General features: G+C 43.3%; 7 protein-coding genes across 7 annotated transcripts; 3 read left to right on the top strand and 4 right to left on the bottom strand.

Moving 5' to 3' along the window:
• Positions 1-66: 66 nt before the first annotated feature.
• COCSADRAFT_84420 (uncharacterized protein) lies at positions 67-519 on the top strand (the record flags this gene model as incomplete). Its single annotated transcript, XM_007699717.1, has 1 exon — positions 67-519. The coding sequence occupies one exon, from the start codon at positions 67-69 to the stop codon at positions 517-519; it is 453 nt and encodes a 150-aa protein (XP_007697907.1).
• A 193-nt stretch (positions 520-712) lies between these two features.
• Positions 713-1,485, bottom strand: COCSADRAFT_169346 (uncharacterized protein; the record flags this gene model as incomplete). The annotated part of the gene is made up of 2 exons (XM_007699716.1): positions 713-913; positions 991-1,485. 2 exons carry the CDS (start codon positions 1,483-1,485, stop codon positions 713-715), a joined length of 696 nt encoding a protein of 231 aa, XP_007697906.1.
• A 1,800-nt stretch (positions 1,486-3,285) lies between these two features.
• Positions 3,286-5,810, top strand: COCSADRAFT_353631 (uncharacterized protein; the record flags this gene model as incomplete). The annotated part of the gene is made up of 2 exons (XM_007699715.1): positions 3,286-4,664; positions 5,294-5,810. Exons 1-2 carry the CDS (start codon positions 3,352-3,354, stop codon positions 5,808-5,810), a joined length of 1,830 nt encoding a protein of 609 aa, XP_007697905.1. The 5' UTR covers positions 3,286-3,351.
• A 369-nt stretch (positions 5,811-6,179) lies between these two features.
• COCSADRAFT_353625 (uncharacterized protein) lies at positions 6,180-7,013 on the bottom strand (the record flags this gene model as incomplete). The annotated part of the gene is made up of 1 exon (XM_007699714.1): positions 6,180-7,013. The coding sequence occupies one exon, from the start codon at positions 7,011-7,013 to the stop codon at positions 6,255-6,257; it is 759 nt and encodes a 252-aa protein (XP_007697904.1). The 3' UTR covers positions 6,180-6,254.
• Positions 7,014-7,978: 965 nt separating this feature from the next.
• COCSADRAFT_50126 (uncharacterized protein) lies at positions 7,979-8,578 on the bottom strand (the record flags this gene model as incomplete). Its single annotated transcript, XM_007699450.1, has 1 exon — positions 7,979-8,578. A coding segment is annotated over one exon (600 nt), but the record flags the coding sequence as incomplete, so codon positions are not given.
• Positions 8,579-11,128: 2,550 nt separating this feature from the next.
• On the bottom strand, positions 11,129-11,904 carry COCSADRAFT_137996 (uncharacterized protein; the record flags this gene model as incomplete). The annotated part of the gene is made up of 3 exons (XM_007699713.1): positions 11,129-11,333; positions 11,394-11,435; positions 11,481-11,904. The coding sequence occupies one exon, from the start codon at positions 11,902-11,904 to the stop codon at positions 11,497-11,499; it is 408 nt and encodes a 135-aa protein (XP_007697903.1). The 3' UTR covers positions 11,129-11,333; positions 11,394-11,435; positions 11,481-11,496.
• Positions 11,905-13,681: 1,777 nt separating this feature from the next.
• COCSADRAFT_59867 (uncharacterized protein) lies at positions 13,682-14,771 on the top strand (the record flags this gene model as incomplete). Its single annotated transcript, XM_007699454.1, has 3 exons — positions 13,682-13,732; positions 13,776-13,830; positions 14,461-14,771. Coding segments are annotated over 3 exons (417 nt in total), but the record flags the coding sequence as incomplete, so codon positions are not given.
• Positions 14,772-15,576: the final 805 nt, after the last annotated feature.

The raw sequence follows: 15,576 nt of genomic DNA, 5'->3' as shown, positions 1-15,576 counted from the left end.
GCTAACCCAGCGAACTTAAGACCACTTGACTCCCATTCAGCTTCACATATTATTATGAATTCAGTAATGAGAAAGCTCTCTCGTGGAAGGCCTCTCGAAGTTAATAACATTGACCATATTATAAGATGCTATGGTGGTATGACGATCGCGATAGAAATGGAACCTCACTATATGCAAAAGTCGAAGCAGCCCAAAGACATGGTTCAGTACATCGATTTTCTCAACCGCAGAAATGGGGAACTTAGATTCGAGCTTACATTCTACCGGGAATGTTACCGGCACGCAGAAAAGTTCAAGGAAAAGATTGACAGAATCTCTCAAGACTTACTGCAAGCATGCATTCTTGGTTTACTTGATGGAATCGCTTTCGACGAGATCCGAGACCTTTCCAACGCAGTCTCAGATGCAGTAGATCAATTCAGCCACGACCAGGAACAAGCATTTGAAGCTTTCATAGCGCCTTACAGAGCATCAAAGAGTCCAAAAAAAACTACCATGTCGATGGACGGGTGGATTTGAGATTCATTTCTATCTAAGCACCTTCGATCCCACGGCATTGGATTGGCAAAGAGTGTCTTCTTTTACTGTGCCGCCTCAGCTCAAATGGTTGAAAGTCTAGCTCCAGATATCTCACTTGCTTATGGCTGGTACGAGCAACGCGTTCTCGCGCCTGGCACCTCATTTCCCAGTGTGCGCATACTGCTCAGGTTATTTAGTGTAGCGACAGTGAATGAAAATTCTTACCACAGATTACGAGTCTTCCATTTCTTGTTTCTAGAACATCGTTGATAATTTGCCGCACATCTGGCTTTCCTTTTACCTCAGCAATCCGACTGCCTGTCCGCCTGTATGATACTGCATTCCCGGCCTCATTGAATATCTCGTAGTCACCGTAGATATAAACATCTATAATCTTGGAAGCATTAGCGTTTGCTAAAACTATATCGTCACATTACAACTTGCATTGTCTCCATGCGGTGCAGGTCGCACTCCTGGGTTTTCTCCGGTGGTACTACCGCCCAAGTATCGGTCTTTCTTTCCGCTTCGGGACGTAATACCAGTATCTTTGTGCGTTGCAGTGCTTGGAAGATCATCCTTTCTCAGTATAATATTCATAACCTCCCAGACCAAATCCAGCTGATACTTATCATCTACGTGCCAGATTAGGAGTATATCTCTTGTCTTGGTTTTTGATTGCTGGTGGTCGCGTATGAGCTTTTGAACATAGGCAAGATGGCCAACAATCCCAATCCCACTAGCGAATAGAACCACTGTACCAAAGTCTCGAAGGTCGAATCCTTGCCCGTAGGGCCCTTCTATGAAAGCACTAAGCTCCCTGGTTCTATAAAGGGTCTGTGTAAGGAGTCGACTTGTGAAACCCGCCCTAGGTTGAATACGCAACTGGAAGTCGTGGTCGTCTGATTCTGAGTCTGCTACCATGAAAGGGTGGCGCTGCAATATAGAGAAAAATCCGGGTCTCCTCATAGTAAGGTAGACATACTGGCCGGGCTGAATTTTCCAAGGCCTGGGCACTTTGACCTTTATTTGGAGAGTGTTGTGGAAGCTCTCAACAGACACACTTGTGTTGGGCTTGCTTACTGAAAGATTACGATATATAAGGAGGAAGTTTCTATGGCAGTACGTCGCTATCCATATACATGTTGCTACAATGACTTGCAATCGGCCTATTTTATTTGATATATTAACATGAAGCCATAGAAATATGCATATTGATGTCGAGCAACTGATGTGAATGACTCGAAAGATCTCGTATGCATGATAACGGAAGATGGGGAGAGAAGTAACACTCATTAGTCCCACGCAGCAGAATATCTGGGTGAATAAGAATATAGTACAAACATCAATACATATACACATACCGCTATCCCACTTATCGTGTTGATGTCGTCAGTCCACCCGTGGGCAGTGAGTTCTCGTCCAGCGTGAATAGACGTTTGTATCAGAGCAACCAGTCCAATCAAACTGTGAGTTTGATGATATACCTTCAAGGAAATATGCAGAATATCAGCTGCTACGTTCGAGCCGGGGAGGAGAAGTATAAGATTTGTTGCAAGCATCGAAGCGGACCGGCTGCTGAGCTCTTTGGCCGCTTTTACACCCCAACCCATACAAACACCATTGGCGATCACATATAGTAGGGGGAACATCGTATCCTTTGCTGATATCCGCCATTTGGATATTCCAAATAGGCTAGTAGTAGAGTACACTAGATACTTGAGAATAGCATCTGTTATGAGTGCCGCAAGCCACTGAAACGCTAGACGAGTGCTAAAACATAGAATGAGGAAGGCAATAAGCCCTGAAAATAGCATAGAGTACCAGATGGAGGGGCTCCATTGGCGATCCATATCTAGATGCGTCAAATGTAGGGTCTAAGCTTACTGATATAACGTTTTAGTAGAAATGGTCAGTGCGGGCTTATTGCGTATAAATAGACGGCTCAGTGCCCTGCAATGTGCATTTTATTACATCATGAAGTCTAGAAGATTGGAGCAAGAGTCCTTCCGGAAACGGAAAAACAATTTCATTCGTCGTGGTCATGAAATAAGTGACCGATACAAAGTAGGGGTGTGGATATGTATTCAGAAGGACAACGGTCAGTTGTATATTTACAATTCAAGTCCAACAAGAACAGACTGGCCACCATCCTCTACACAACTTGCAGGTTATGGAACATCTTGTTACATGGGCATAGCTAAGGAAAATAGGAGTCCATGTATCCGGTTCCTGTGATAAGAACTAGCAAAGATTTCCTCCCCAGGAAGCCCGCATTGCGGAAATCGCTGCTGGTCAAAACTGAGTCTTCTTTACCTGGACTTTTGTCTACGCCGCCTATTCCTGATTTTAATCAGGGGGAAGTACCCCTCGGACAGTTGCTGGAAACAGCTGAAAAGTGATGGTCATATTTAAAATATTTCATCATGATGTAACTATATAGTTGTTCTTTAAGATAGCAAGATAAATTAGTGACTATTCACCATGTCAGCTTCCGGGACGCCATGTGACTCCTATAGAAGTATTTTAAGTATATGAGGCATTGTAAACTTGCTTATATTGCTAGATAATACTGATAAATGATGTAAAGTGTCTTAATGTTAGGTGTCCCTCGAATTATTACATGATGCTCTTCAGCATGGTGCTGCAATAATTCAATTGTACCATTTCATTGAACGTGTGTTGATTTCTCTCTGCAATATATAAACAAGTTTCCCAATACAAGGAAACATTCTCAACAATCTATTGTTTATAGACATAATGCCTATCACTAGGACTAGCAAAACTAATGTCAAGGGTGAGAAGATCACCACAAACACGAACAATACGAAAGGTATGAAAAAAACGAAAAATACGAAGAGCATGAAAAGCACGATAGGACATCATGACGATAAACTTAGAAAGCTCCAAGAAGAATATGATAAACTAGAAGAGACAAGGGACCAGGGAATGTTTACCGAAGAAGACGAAGCAAAGTTGAAAGAGATAAAGACAGAGATGGGGAAGTATGCTAGTGCCACGGCCCAAATTAGCATCAACCATACTACTGGAGCTGGATCTGGATCTACTGAACCAATGGATGGTGAACCAATTGAAACTGATACGGAGTCAGGTAACACTGATCATATGACTCATGGGAAGGTAATTGCCAACGAGCCAATTGCCACGCAGCCAGATGCAGCAATTCACGCGCTAGACCCTGAGAAGAGATATGCAAGTCATCAAGAAGGTTCATCAGGACATAGTAAAATGAAACAAGAGCTTAAAGAAGAGTCAAAAACGTTTACTCAGGAACTTGTGGATAATCTCAATATGACATGGAACATCGATGTCAATGATTCTCACGGGGAGTCTTCACTGCAGCATCTCCCCAAAGGAGTGTTTGGCCACATTCAGAGAAGCTCTCGGACTCGATACTGTGTTAGATTTGGATCTAAGGAGGGTTTAAGTGCTCGTTTTGAATCAATTCTCCCGAACGGGTCTGACTATAAGGAAGAACGAGATGTCACCCAAGGTAGCAATCGCATTGTTGAGAAGATTGTGCAACATCATAGAGATGAAAAAACTGCACTTCCTATGAACATACTTAGCCAAGTAAGAATTTTGTTAGTGTACTGGGACTCCAAAATGGGCGTTGGACATGACGCCGAGGTAGAGGTACTAGCTCCCGACTTCAAAGGAAAACGACCACATACCCGCTGCTTTGTTTATCTAAATCCCGATCTCTATGCACAATATAATCTTAAAAATACATCAGGTTTCAGTCACGAAACTAGGTCAACAATGAAACTTCTGATGGAAGGAATCGATGACCGGCAAAAATCAATTGCTATTTATAACATTGCTGTCAAGATTGAAAATCAGTTTGAGAAAAGATGGATGAGCAACATTCCAGGCAGACCTACGCCACTCTGTGAGCTGAAACACGAGACGAAAGCGGTGTCCCGCCGGACTAAGTCGCTGTTTGCTACCACTGAACACTCAGTAACCCCGACGCTTATGGAACTTCCGGTTCCACAACGTCAGTTTACACCTCTACCGAAGACAGAACTAGAGAAGACCTCTGTTGAGAAAACGCCAGGAATGTCGCTAAAGCAACAGTTTCACAAAGACTTCTTGGAACTTTTTGAACTGCCGGAAGATATCACGTATGCAGGCTTGACTGAAGAGCAGCAACTTCTTTACCCTGCGCAATTCACAAAGTGGAAGAAGGTAAACAGTTAGATAAAGGCTTAAACAGAGCCCTCACTTCTAGATAGTATTAGGAAGAGTTATATTAAGGCGACTGTGCTGAAGTGTATCAAACCTTGTAGATCAAAATCTAAGCTTTTTTCTTGAATATAAACAGCTCTATAAGATGAAAATCCGCTATATTTCACTTGTTAACGTGTTTGCATTAATTACTAGAGCGTTTTGGCGGCTTCCTTGCTACTCTCGATTGGGGGTTTTTCGAATTGATCCAATCGTCTCGGAAGGGCTCCCTTCCCAACATGCACACACGCTTCATGGGGCACAGAGTACGTTAAGCATGAGATTGCGGTTTCGATGTCTAATCGTTAGTCTAGACTTAGATTTCTCGTCGTCCTATGATAGCCTTGTTCAGTCTAAGTGCACGACATGTGCAGTGCTTGAAGACATGTCTGCTTACTGGACGCCACCACTTATGTTTTTGCATACAAACGGTACTGTAGAGATTGTTCCACAAATCGGTGGTATGCTTATGTCAGTATTAAGAATAATATTTAAAAGCTAATACTGATAAATGGGCAAATTATAGTTATTATTTTCTTTTTGGAGATAGAATCACGGCATTTCCACCGGGATTTAGAATGATTGCAGGCAATGCTAGTAAACAAAATGACTTTATTCCCCCTTCAGACATACCACAATCTCTGTGGGGTCCAGAAGAGAAAACACCAAAAGCACTCGCTGGAAAAGCTATTGGGTTCAATTGTTTAAATTACAGTGGGGCTGCTGAGGGGTCTTTAACTCGCCATCTACTTCCAAATAAGTCTTTCATTGATTCAAACTGCGCTGATGGCCTTCGCCTTGAGCTGATGTTTCCATCATGTTGGGATGGCATTTCTCTTGATGCCAACGACCATGAGTCTCACGTTGCCTATCCAGATCTTGTTATGGAGGGCACATGTCCTGCAGATTACCAGACCAGGGTCCCAGCCCTATTCTTTGAAACGATTTGGGACACTTCTGTGTTCCGTAACGTCTCTGGGCGATTCCTACTTAGTAATGGCGACCTAGCAGGTATGAAGAAGTGTTTGCGAATAAAACTTTGACTTATTTAATCCTAGGTTCTAGCTACCACGGCGACTTTCAGAATGGTTGGAACATAGCTAAATTGCAGCAGGCAATTGGTAGTTGCACAAATTCATCGGGCCTGATTGAAGATTGTCCATTCTTTTCTCGACAATCACCATCACAAGCAAGCCAATGTAACCTGCTACCGCCAGCAGAGGTTGCTAATGAAAGCTGTGCTGGACCCCGTTCAGGTCTTTGCGGCAATATTACTTTGTAGAATAAGTAACTATTGCTCGACCAACTGGATATATGCAGATCATACGACTCGAACAATAGTTAATCAATAAATTCCACACACAGTCTTCTTCACGTTTGATAGAGTACAACAATTACTTTCCAACACATTTTGAGCTTACTAGACTGAGAAGAGCTTAGACTTTATTATCAATATTTAGTTCCAATTTTTGACTATCCTGCAATGTCTATCTTCCAATGTCTGCGTTCTCCCAATTCTTCTCTTCTCCGTTCACAACATCGTCGTCCAATTCGCTTCCATCGCTGGACGAACCGTCTGTATTATAGTGGAAGTCATTTGCCCAAGAATAATAAAAATCTTCAGAGGGCTTTGCCATGCTTACAGCGTCTTTCACTACAGGCTTGGGTGGTTTCTCCTTATCTAGGCCTCCAGTATCTAGAAGCCTTCTCTCTGTATACGTTTCGTCTGACTTCTCATTTCCAAGCATCATGTTACCTGGCTCTCCTCCAATTAAGTGCTCTGTGTTCGCACTTGCTATATCTAGAGCTGTCTTTCTTATACTTTTCGTATCATTCTCGTCCTGGTGTTTCTGACCTGCTACTTTCCCGTGTTTTGCAATACAAGGACTTGACTTATGATTCTCGCACATAAAGTGTTCCTGGCAAGAAGAAGACTTATAGAGCGCTGCTCCGTGCTTAAATCTACAGCCTAACTCAGCGAAACACCTATCCTGCTTCTTTAATTGGTTGAGATACGGCCATGCAGGTTCTGTTGGATATTCATCCTCGAACAGGTAGATCATTTCGTCTCTAAGCTCCTTGGACTGTTCAAGGTCCTTAATTCGGATACCCTCGTCGAGAATAGTGAATAAGGCTCGCTGGAAGTCAGAAATCAGACTAATCGTAACATTTTCGTGCTTGTCAGCTGCATAAGTTGCAGCAAGGTCAACGAGCTCAACGCGCACTTTAGAGACGATTGAATCCATGTGAATGCTCATAAGAAGTTTGCAGTTCTACTGTTGTATATATTCTCCATAGATACAGCTCTATTTGTAGTTGCGCCAAGTCTGTGTAGAGAATGGGTAGTCAGTACTTTTCTACTGGTCCTAACAAAACCACAGTACACAATTTTAGATGGCTATCGATTTTTCAAGTCTATTCAGATAATAAATATTAAAAGAGCAGCCATAGTGTCGCAGGAGAAGCTTCCAACTTTCACGATGATATCCCTCTACTTTTTAGTGCTTCTAGGTTTTTCAGATGCGTCATCCCTTTGGCGAGAGAGTAATAGCACGCACAACGTCACTAGTAGGGCTTGTGTTGGGATGACAACTACGACTTCTACAATCGTACATACTACAACTTGTGCGATAGGTTCGCAAGGTTCTCTATTCCCAACCAACCCATCCCTCCGTTTGCCTTTACCCTTATGGAACAACGGAACGGATTCAACCCGGAATCTCTCCAAGCCGACCGAACCTAGCGTTCCTTTGTCCAGTTCCTCAAGTTTGATAGATAACCGAGAGATACTAGTGTTTAAAGTCGTCTTCACAATCGCTATCTATATAGGCTCTATAGCTTTCATGCTCTAAGCAGACATCTTTGAGTCGTTGCGAGACATAGTCCCTGATTGATATAATTTATCTAGTAAAAGTATAGAAATAACTAGTATATTAAATAGTTAAGTTACATCATTCTCGCTATATCTAACATTGAGTATGTATTAGTGAAACCTGAATTCTACTAAAAGCTGAATCCTGCACTTGAGCACTCAATTTACAGTCTACATACGATAACACAAACAATCATTCAGCCCTCTTTAAAACCTAAAGCTCCTAATAACAATCTTGGCAAGTCCGCGTGATAGTCTTGATATCTTCTTTGAAAACGGTCCTACAAGCTGCTGTTCTTGCAACGCACATAAATTAGCGTAATGCTGGCAACAAGCTAAGGTAGTAGGATGCCCTTCTCCAAGGATGAGATCGTATCCAACAGATGCCCTCTGATATAGACGCAAAGGTTCATCTATATAATGCTGCTGAGCAAGAGAATAGGCAAGGTAATAGACGCTAGTCAGCGTGTCCAAATGCTCAGACCCCAATACGTTCTCTCGCAGCGCCAGCGTCTGCCGGTTCATCACTTCAGCTTCCTTATACTTTCTCTGGCTAGTCAGTACCCACGCCAAGTTGCTCATACTGGCCAGCGTGTCTGGATGCTTAGGCCCTAGCACCTTCTCTCGCAGCACTAGCGTTTGCCAGTTTACTTCCTCAGCCTCCTTACACTTTCCCTGGCTATTCAAAACCCAAGCTAAGTTGTGCATGCTTGTTAATGTAGAGGGATGCTCAGTTCCTAGCACCTTCTTGTATCGGGCTAGTGTCTGCTCATTTATGGTCTTAGCCTCCTCGTACTTTTTCTGGCTATTCAGTACTAACGCCAAGTTATGCATACTCGCCAGAGTAAATAGATGCTCAGGCCCTAGTATCTCTGTACTTAATAGTAATGCTTTCCGGTGCGCTGTCTCCGCTAATCTGTGTTGTCCTAAACTTTCCCAACATCGGCCTTTTTGTTCAGATAGTAAAGCCCACTTCTCCCACTCCCTATATTCCTCCGACCACCCATCAAACGCTACATGCACTGTTTGTTGCATTTCCAAAAGCCTCTTAGTTATGAGTCTTAGTTGTCTTCTATAGCTCTTTAGATATGTATCCAGTTATTGTCGTAGAAACCTTGACTACCTAAGGGCGGTAGATTCTAAGTAGAACATCGGAGATCCAGCTATAGCAGAGTAAAAACAGCACGAATAAAGATCCTAGAACAAAGAGAGTCGAGATAAAGATAAAAGGCCGTTACACAGATAGTCAGATAAGATCTTATATGCTGAATATAAATCGGTTTCTGTCTTAGTTATATATTCTATCTCACAATCAGCCAACTATAATACTTAACTAACTATCCATAATACACATCAGTAAGCTGCACGCATCAGTAAGCTGCACACTTCACTATGTACATCCTGGCGGTTTGATACAGGCCTGCACCGGATCACCCATACCGAGGCCGCAGTAATCAGACGAACATAATAATACACCTTGAAGGTCCTTCTAACCTTAAATATATACATAATATATTCTTGTGTTTCATAAGTATTGTATGTCCGTTATTCATCACCTATAGCGCTGTTTTGTCTATCACTCTAACTTGAGTCTGTCTTTTACCCCCATCATACGCTCGTGCACATATATAATCTATGACTCTTATTACTTAGAATGATATACATTATTAGTGGGGTAATTATATTGTACAGTAGGCTACTACTAAGTTTGGTGGTTACGAGACATAGCTAACTAAAATAAGGGTTTGGAATGGATTCTACTGGTCCTTGTCTACGCCGTTATCGCCATGCGTATCTACATGCGCCAATCTCGCTTCCAAAAAAACCTAGATATGGCTGGCTATCTTCTAATCGTCTTTGCCCTTAACGCTTTAGCTCTAACGACTTGGGATACAATTGCATACAACACAGGTGCATTAAATGGCAAAGTAAGGTCTAAGTTACTATTTAAAGTAGGTCTCAATATAAGTATTTGTTTCTTCTTGTAGATCTGCGCTCGTTTTACGACGTAGACTTACTATAAGATTCCTCTGCTAACGATTATAGATCCTATTTGCATGTTTGCCTTGTACTGGAGTCTCGTTACTTTCAAGGGTCGACGAACGATGCGAAGCACTTTGTTAGTCACTAGCCTGTCCGTCACTAGAGGGCGTGTATGTATATATTGATTTTTCCACCGTCTAGTTTTAATGTATGAGTTATAGATTCCCACTTGCTTTCTAGTAATTTTGTAGTTAGAAAATAATGGTCTAGCAAAATAATTGCGATATTAGCAACCTTGACATTATTCTCCAATACTTACGTTGATACATACAGCGTTGACCGCTGTCGCATAAGCAAACCTTACTTAGATCAACGGCACAATACGGCAACTCATCGTTCACAGCGTCACCTACAGTGACAAGACTATAGCGATTGCGGCTTCACTACTGCAGGCAGCATCCTACAATTTTGGTCATGATAAGACTGAAAATTCACAAATCATGTTGGTTGCTCTGCAGCTGACTGCTCGCGCTAAGCTATGTATAGAAGGCAGGGTTGTTCAAAATCGTTGCGCAGCTGCGTGTAAGGGTGAAACCGCAATCGCTAATTACTGTACTGGTACAAAACAATAGCCTATCTTATGGTGGGCTAATGCAGTCCTTAACGGATGTGCTTGCTGCTTAGCTGGTGACATCTACTTTATCCTAGACACAACTCCATCTGGCCTAGCGTAACAAGCAGGAGCACTCTAGAGTGTCTTGCTTGTTACGCTAGTCTTTCTCTAGTTAGGAGAGAATCTTGCCACTTAGAACTTGCTAACTGTAGTTAACTAGTTAGTTGCAGTTATCAAAACTGAAACACGATAAACAGCGAGTATTCATTTTTTTAGAATCATCATCACGAAGGACTAGAAATACACCCACTAATAGCCGCAATGGTCTCTGCAGGTCATCGCGCGTCCCCTCGCGTCGGTTTGGCACCTATAGAGCTACTATTGCGGCTCTGGCTGGCACAGACAGCAGAATTTGCGAGCAAGCTGCTTACTTGATATAACGCGTCTACCAAATGCAGCAGCAGCCATCTACTCACAAAGCAACAACGCAAGACACGATGGCGGAGCCTAGGCACCACATTCAGCATTATAGTTACATTACGTATGTATGTAAATTTGTGGCATAAGATCGAAGTGGCGGAAACATAGTGTGTTGTTTGATGCTCTAATAAGGATAACTATATCGAAAATTGCGCTTGCTCTAAAAGTCTGCTACACATAGTTATCCATAGAACTAGACTTCCAGGACCATCCTAACTTGGATCATTTCAGTCCTTTCGCATCTCTGGAGACGTGCCATCCCCGCACTGCGTATCAATAGAAAATCTGACTGACCCCTGGGCCGGGGCCCGCCTCCAGATTGAGTATAGTGGTAGGTATCGAGTAAGATGTGGTTATCGGTCTGACCTTCGGCTTTCTTTTCCGCTCAATGCACTCGATACCGCACCTTTTACCATTTCGATAGGGAAAAGGGGCCTCGCACTTACATTTCAAGCGGTGGCAGTGGTCGCAGGCGTTACTTAGTTGTGCTCTTCTTTGTCGCTGTGTCAAGGACAATTTTGCAGTCCCTGATTCTTCTCCTTTTACTTCTTTCGTAATTGTCGATATGCTAAGCAGACAAGTGGCTGACTCCGTACTGTATGAGCGATTCAAGGTGTTCTAGAAGGGTCAGTCGATATGTCAGAGCTCTCAACGCGCATATTAACAGCACACACTTACCAACTGTCGTAGTTGAGATTGTTCTCTAATCTTAGCCAGAGCCTACCTTGATCAGTAAGAGTTTCGAACGTATACCCACGTAAATACCTTTCCAAGAGCGATCCTAGTGATCCAGGGACGTTACACACACGCCTGCCACAACATGACCGCATTTCTCCATAAAAGATAAGGTTAGAAATGCTAAGTAATTAAGGTTATCTCTTAGGATGGGGCGAAAGTTGACGTGTACACAGGGCTGGCCTTTGGTAGTCCATGCTGCCATGTTGACCATCGTGTCTCTTTTCACCTTCGACACAGCACCGGCATCAATGGCCTGAACCTGCAGTTCCCTGAGCAGGTTGGAGTCGTCAGATGAGAATTGCTTTGGCGTAATGATTTTGTATCCATTGTACTCAGAGTGTTCAATAAACGCTACAATAACTTTCGCTGCCTGTTTTTGGGTTAGCGGTGACAATAACAGGGCTTGGCCACATACAATCGCGTTGGCGGCAGGTACCGCATCTTGAGCCATCTGAAAGTGAATGTCGCGCAGAGAGGCAACCGGTGAAGGGCCGAAAGGGCGGCAAGGTAAAACTGAAAGACGTCTCAGCCTTATCGGCTGCATAGATATATGTCGCATGCGTAGGCGCGGGGTGCATCCTTGTTGCTGTTGCAGTGGCGTGTTGCTTCGGCTCAGCCGAAGTTATTGCTTTTGCAGCTTTGCACAGGCTGCGACAATATACGTATTGTGGACTCAAATCTCAGGCCTTGTTCTCTCCTGAGCTTTTACTCTCGGTGACATCAAACCAAGCATTGAATAGTTTAATTCAGACAACCCGAGGTGGGGGGGAGAAGAGGCGAGCAAGGGTACAAATGCAATATATCCTAGACTGCAACATCACACCGGGCTGGTGAAAAAGAAATTGTTTGGGCACTTGTGGATACGTAGCGCGCTCGGCAACATGACCAGGCGCATGGATGTTGACGCCCGGAAATCTATTCTTAAAGCAGCTTAGGTTCTAGTCCCAGAACTAGGACTAGTTATATGGTGAGTTAAATATTCTATCCAGCTTGAGCTTCACCAGCATAATTAACAATATCACGTAAAACTAGAGAGATCACGAGAGATCAAGTACTCAATAAATACAAATAATCACACCCAACGCTACTTTTCTTTACATATATCGAACCTATAATCGATCTTGCGTCAACGCATCAAATAAAGTGATTTTCGATAGGCAGTAGACCGACTACTTTGATTCCAAGTCTTTTGTAACGCTTGAACCGTGTCTGCTTTAAGAGCCTCAATACGCCTTCGGTGCACACTGTTTTCAGATTCTCCAGTCACTTGATTTTCAACCGCGGCTAGCTTGGATAAGAGTTGCCTTTGAACCTCTAAGGTCCCCTCAACGTCATATATCTCGCGCTCGTTGTCTTTAGGTATTTGATCGCTAAATCGGCCCTTATCATTAAAGACTCTGCGTTCACAATAACGATTCCTGTCTTTAAAATATGTATAGTCGTGTTCATCAATGAACGTTCGAATAGGTTTAGAGGGTCTCCACCTGATTGGCATGTTGCTTAGATAGCAGTTCCGCGATTTTTAAGTCTTTGAGGGTTGGGTTGCACGTATTTTGTAGGTTAGCTTGAGCTACTTATAGAGGTGGCCGCATATTAATTGACATCCATCTCTATGTCTAAAGAGTGACCAATCGGGTTGAAAGGATCACAGACTTCTATCGCAGCCGCTGCAAGGATGCGTCTGTGGCTAGTGCAGAACATTGTAGCTATAGCGGACTATCGCAGTATATGCAAGAATGCGAAGGCAGCAATTGCAACCGAGCCATTGCAGAAATTATAATTATACGATGAACCGCCGCAACGATCATATACATATAAGAGGAGCATCGGAAAAGTTGATCAAAATATACGCACATTTATTCTTGCCACACAACCCCGCATCTACGTGTGCGACAACCTATCTATGACCGTTGCGCTCCCATTGGTCGTTTTCGGCACATAGGGACAGAAATTGGTTGTTTTTAAAACGACATTGACTGTATGTGGGTTAAAAGTTGCTGTCGTCAGTAATGTTAGAGTGGTAATAAACTTTGTGTCTTTCCCTCCTACCACTCCTGATGCGCTGCACAGTTTCCTATATCGTCTTTCCCTAAACACAGTGCTCCGTCCTATATTACACGTAGTGATACGCCATATTCTTTCACATATCATGCGCTCTCTTATCCTAGCATGTACCCTTATCGTTTCGAGTTATTTTTTCTGATATTTGATAGAGTCCTGATGCGAACGAAGCTCTACTGAGCCATAGCTGGACTAGGTTGGAAGAAACGGGAGAAGATGTACGGTATCATGGTCTAGGCAGGCCCGACTGACACTCATCAGTTCATCCATCTAGGCAAGGCGTTTTTAACGTTGCTTGCAACTATACAGGGCAAACGTCTTGATTATATCCAGGCTAAGCTTTCCCCTCATAAGCTATTATTTGAGCATTCCTTTCGTGAGGACTTGGACGAAGCAATGGAAACTTCTCTATCTAATACTCAAGGAGTCCAGTTCTATCCTAAAATACCTGATGCAAGTCAGTATAGTTCTGTCTATAACGAAATTAGTCGAGCGTCTTTTGTTGACAGAAAGGCGCCGTGTTGGAGCAACAGCGTAGAACATGTATCCCGATACATAACACCGGAAGAATCTACGGCCATAGAAGGATTAGGAACTACTTTAGATGCAACTGAATCCTTTAATTTCGAGACTGCAGAAGACAGAGGGCCAGAACCTATCCTAAATAATGTCCCTTCCCTACACTTAGCTACTCAGTCAAGGATGCCTTCCATATCTCCATCCGTTCTATCGTCTAACTGGAGTACAAGCCCGGTACGGGAGACGGAATTTACCTTACCAGATGACGCAATAGTAACACATTGGCTTTACTCGTACGACCAGCTGAGCCGCCTCTATAGGTCCTCATACGAAGAGATCCAGTATGTTGTTGAGATTGGTGATTCGTTTCTGCGAGAAGATGCAAGAGATTTCATCAATAGTTTCTGCCGTAGTTGGGATGCAGAAGATCCGTGGTCTCGTCTTCCCACCGGCAACCCAGTGACTGGAATGTCCTTGACAGAAAAGATATTCAAAAGCCTCCAGTGTGCTGAAACGATCGCAGCTGACTCATTAGTCGAACCTATCAAACTAAGAATGGCAAGGGTTCTATTATATCATCAATATGAGCAGAAACTCATCGAGCTTAGACATAACTCTAGCTCACCTATTCGTCTTTCTTCGGGCAAGGGTTTAGCTAGCATAGCAAAGTCCGTCATCTTAGAAAGAATATATGGGTCGCAGTATAAGAACCTCACTACACAGGCTAAACAAAAACGCGAGAACAGCCTCAAATGGCATACGAGAATTGGCAAGAGATGGTCATATGTGATATCTCAGGTTGGATTTGGGATAATTTTGACTTGTAGCCATATTCTAGAGATCCATATGTGAGAAACACATATCATAACTATATCTTTTACTGAGTTTTCTAATATAGCTCTAGAAATGATCCTAAGAAGCTACCAGACCAAGGACTAATGATTCTTCTAACGTACCTATTGCATGCGTACCCCAAAGGCATCAGTGCTAGTCGAATGGTGGATCCTCTAGTTAAATCTATTATGGAAGGGGCTGTGCCCTTGACCTATCCACTTGCAGCACAAACGACAAGTAGGTTTGACGGATACAGTCAGGAGAACGAAAAGGCAATAGCTGAGCTGAAGGGCAAATGGCATTTGGTAAATCGGCCTAATAAGGTTGTGAGGGTGATTTCAGTGTAGTAGCTAAAATATGCTGGCATATGCAGGGGTTTGCGGAAGGATACTTCTCTAACTATTCATGCGTACCTTGGAAAAATTGAGTGTCTCAGATCAGCGCAGGACATTTCTAGCGACAGGGTGTTTCTAGGAGCACAGCGTTCCTGGAAACATCCTGCTCCTAGAAACACTTTGCTCCTAGAAACGCCCTGCTCCTAGAAACACTCTGCTCCTAGAAACGCTCTGCTCCTAGAAACGCCCTGCTCCTAGAAACACTCTGCTCCTAGAAACGCTCTGCTCCTAGAAACGCCCTGCTCCTAGAAACGCTCTGCTCCTAGAAACGCCCTGCTCCTAGAAACGCCCTGCTCCTAGAAACACTCTGCTCC

Source organism: Bipolaris sorokiniana (genome assembly GCF_000338995.1).
Source record: "Bipolaris sorokiniana ND90Pr unplaced genomic scaffold COCSAscaffold_4, whole genome shotgun sequence".
Lineage (NCBI taxonomy): Eukaryota > Fungi > Ascomycota > Dothideomycetes > Pleosporales > Pleosporaceae > Bipolaris > Bipolaris sorokiniana.
This window is presented reverse-complemented; position numbering and strand designations above follow the sequence as displayed.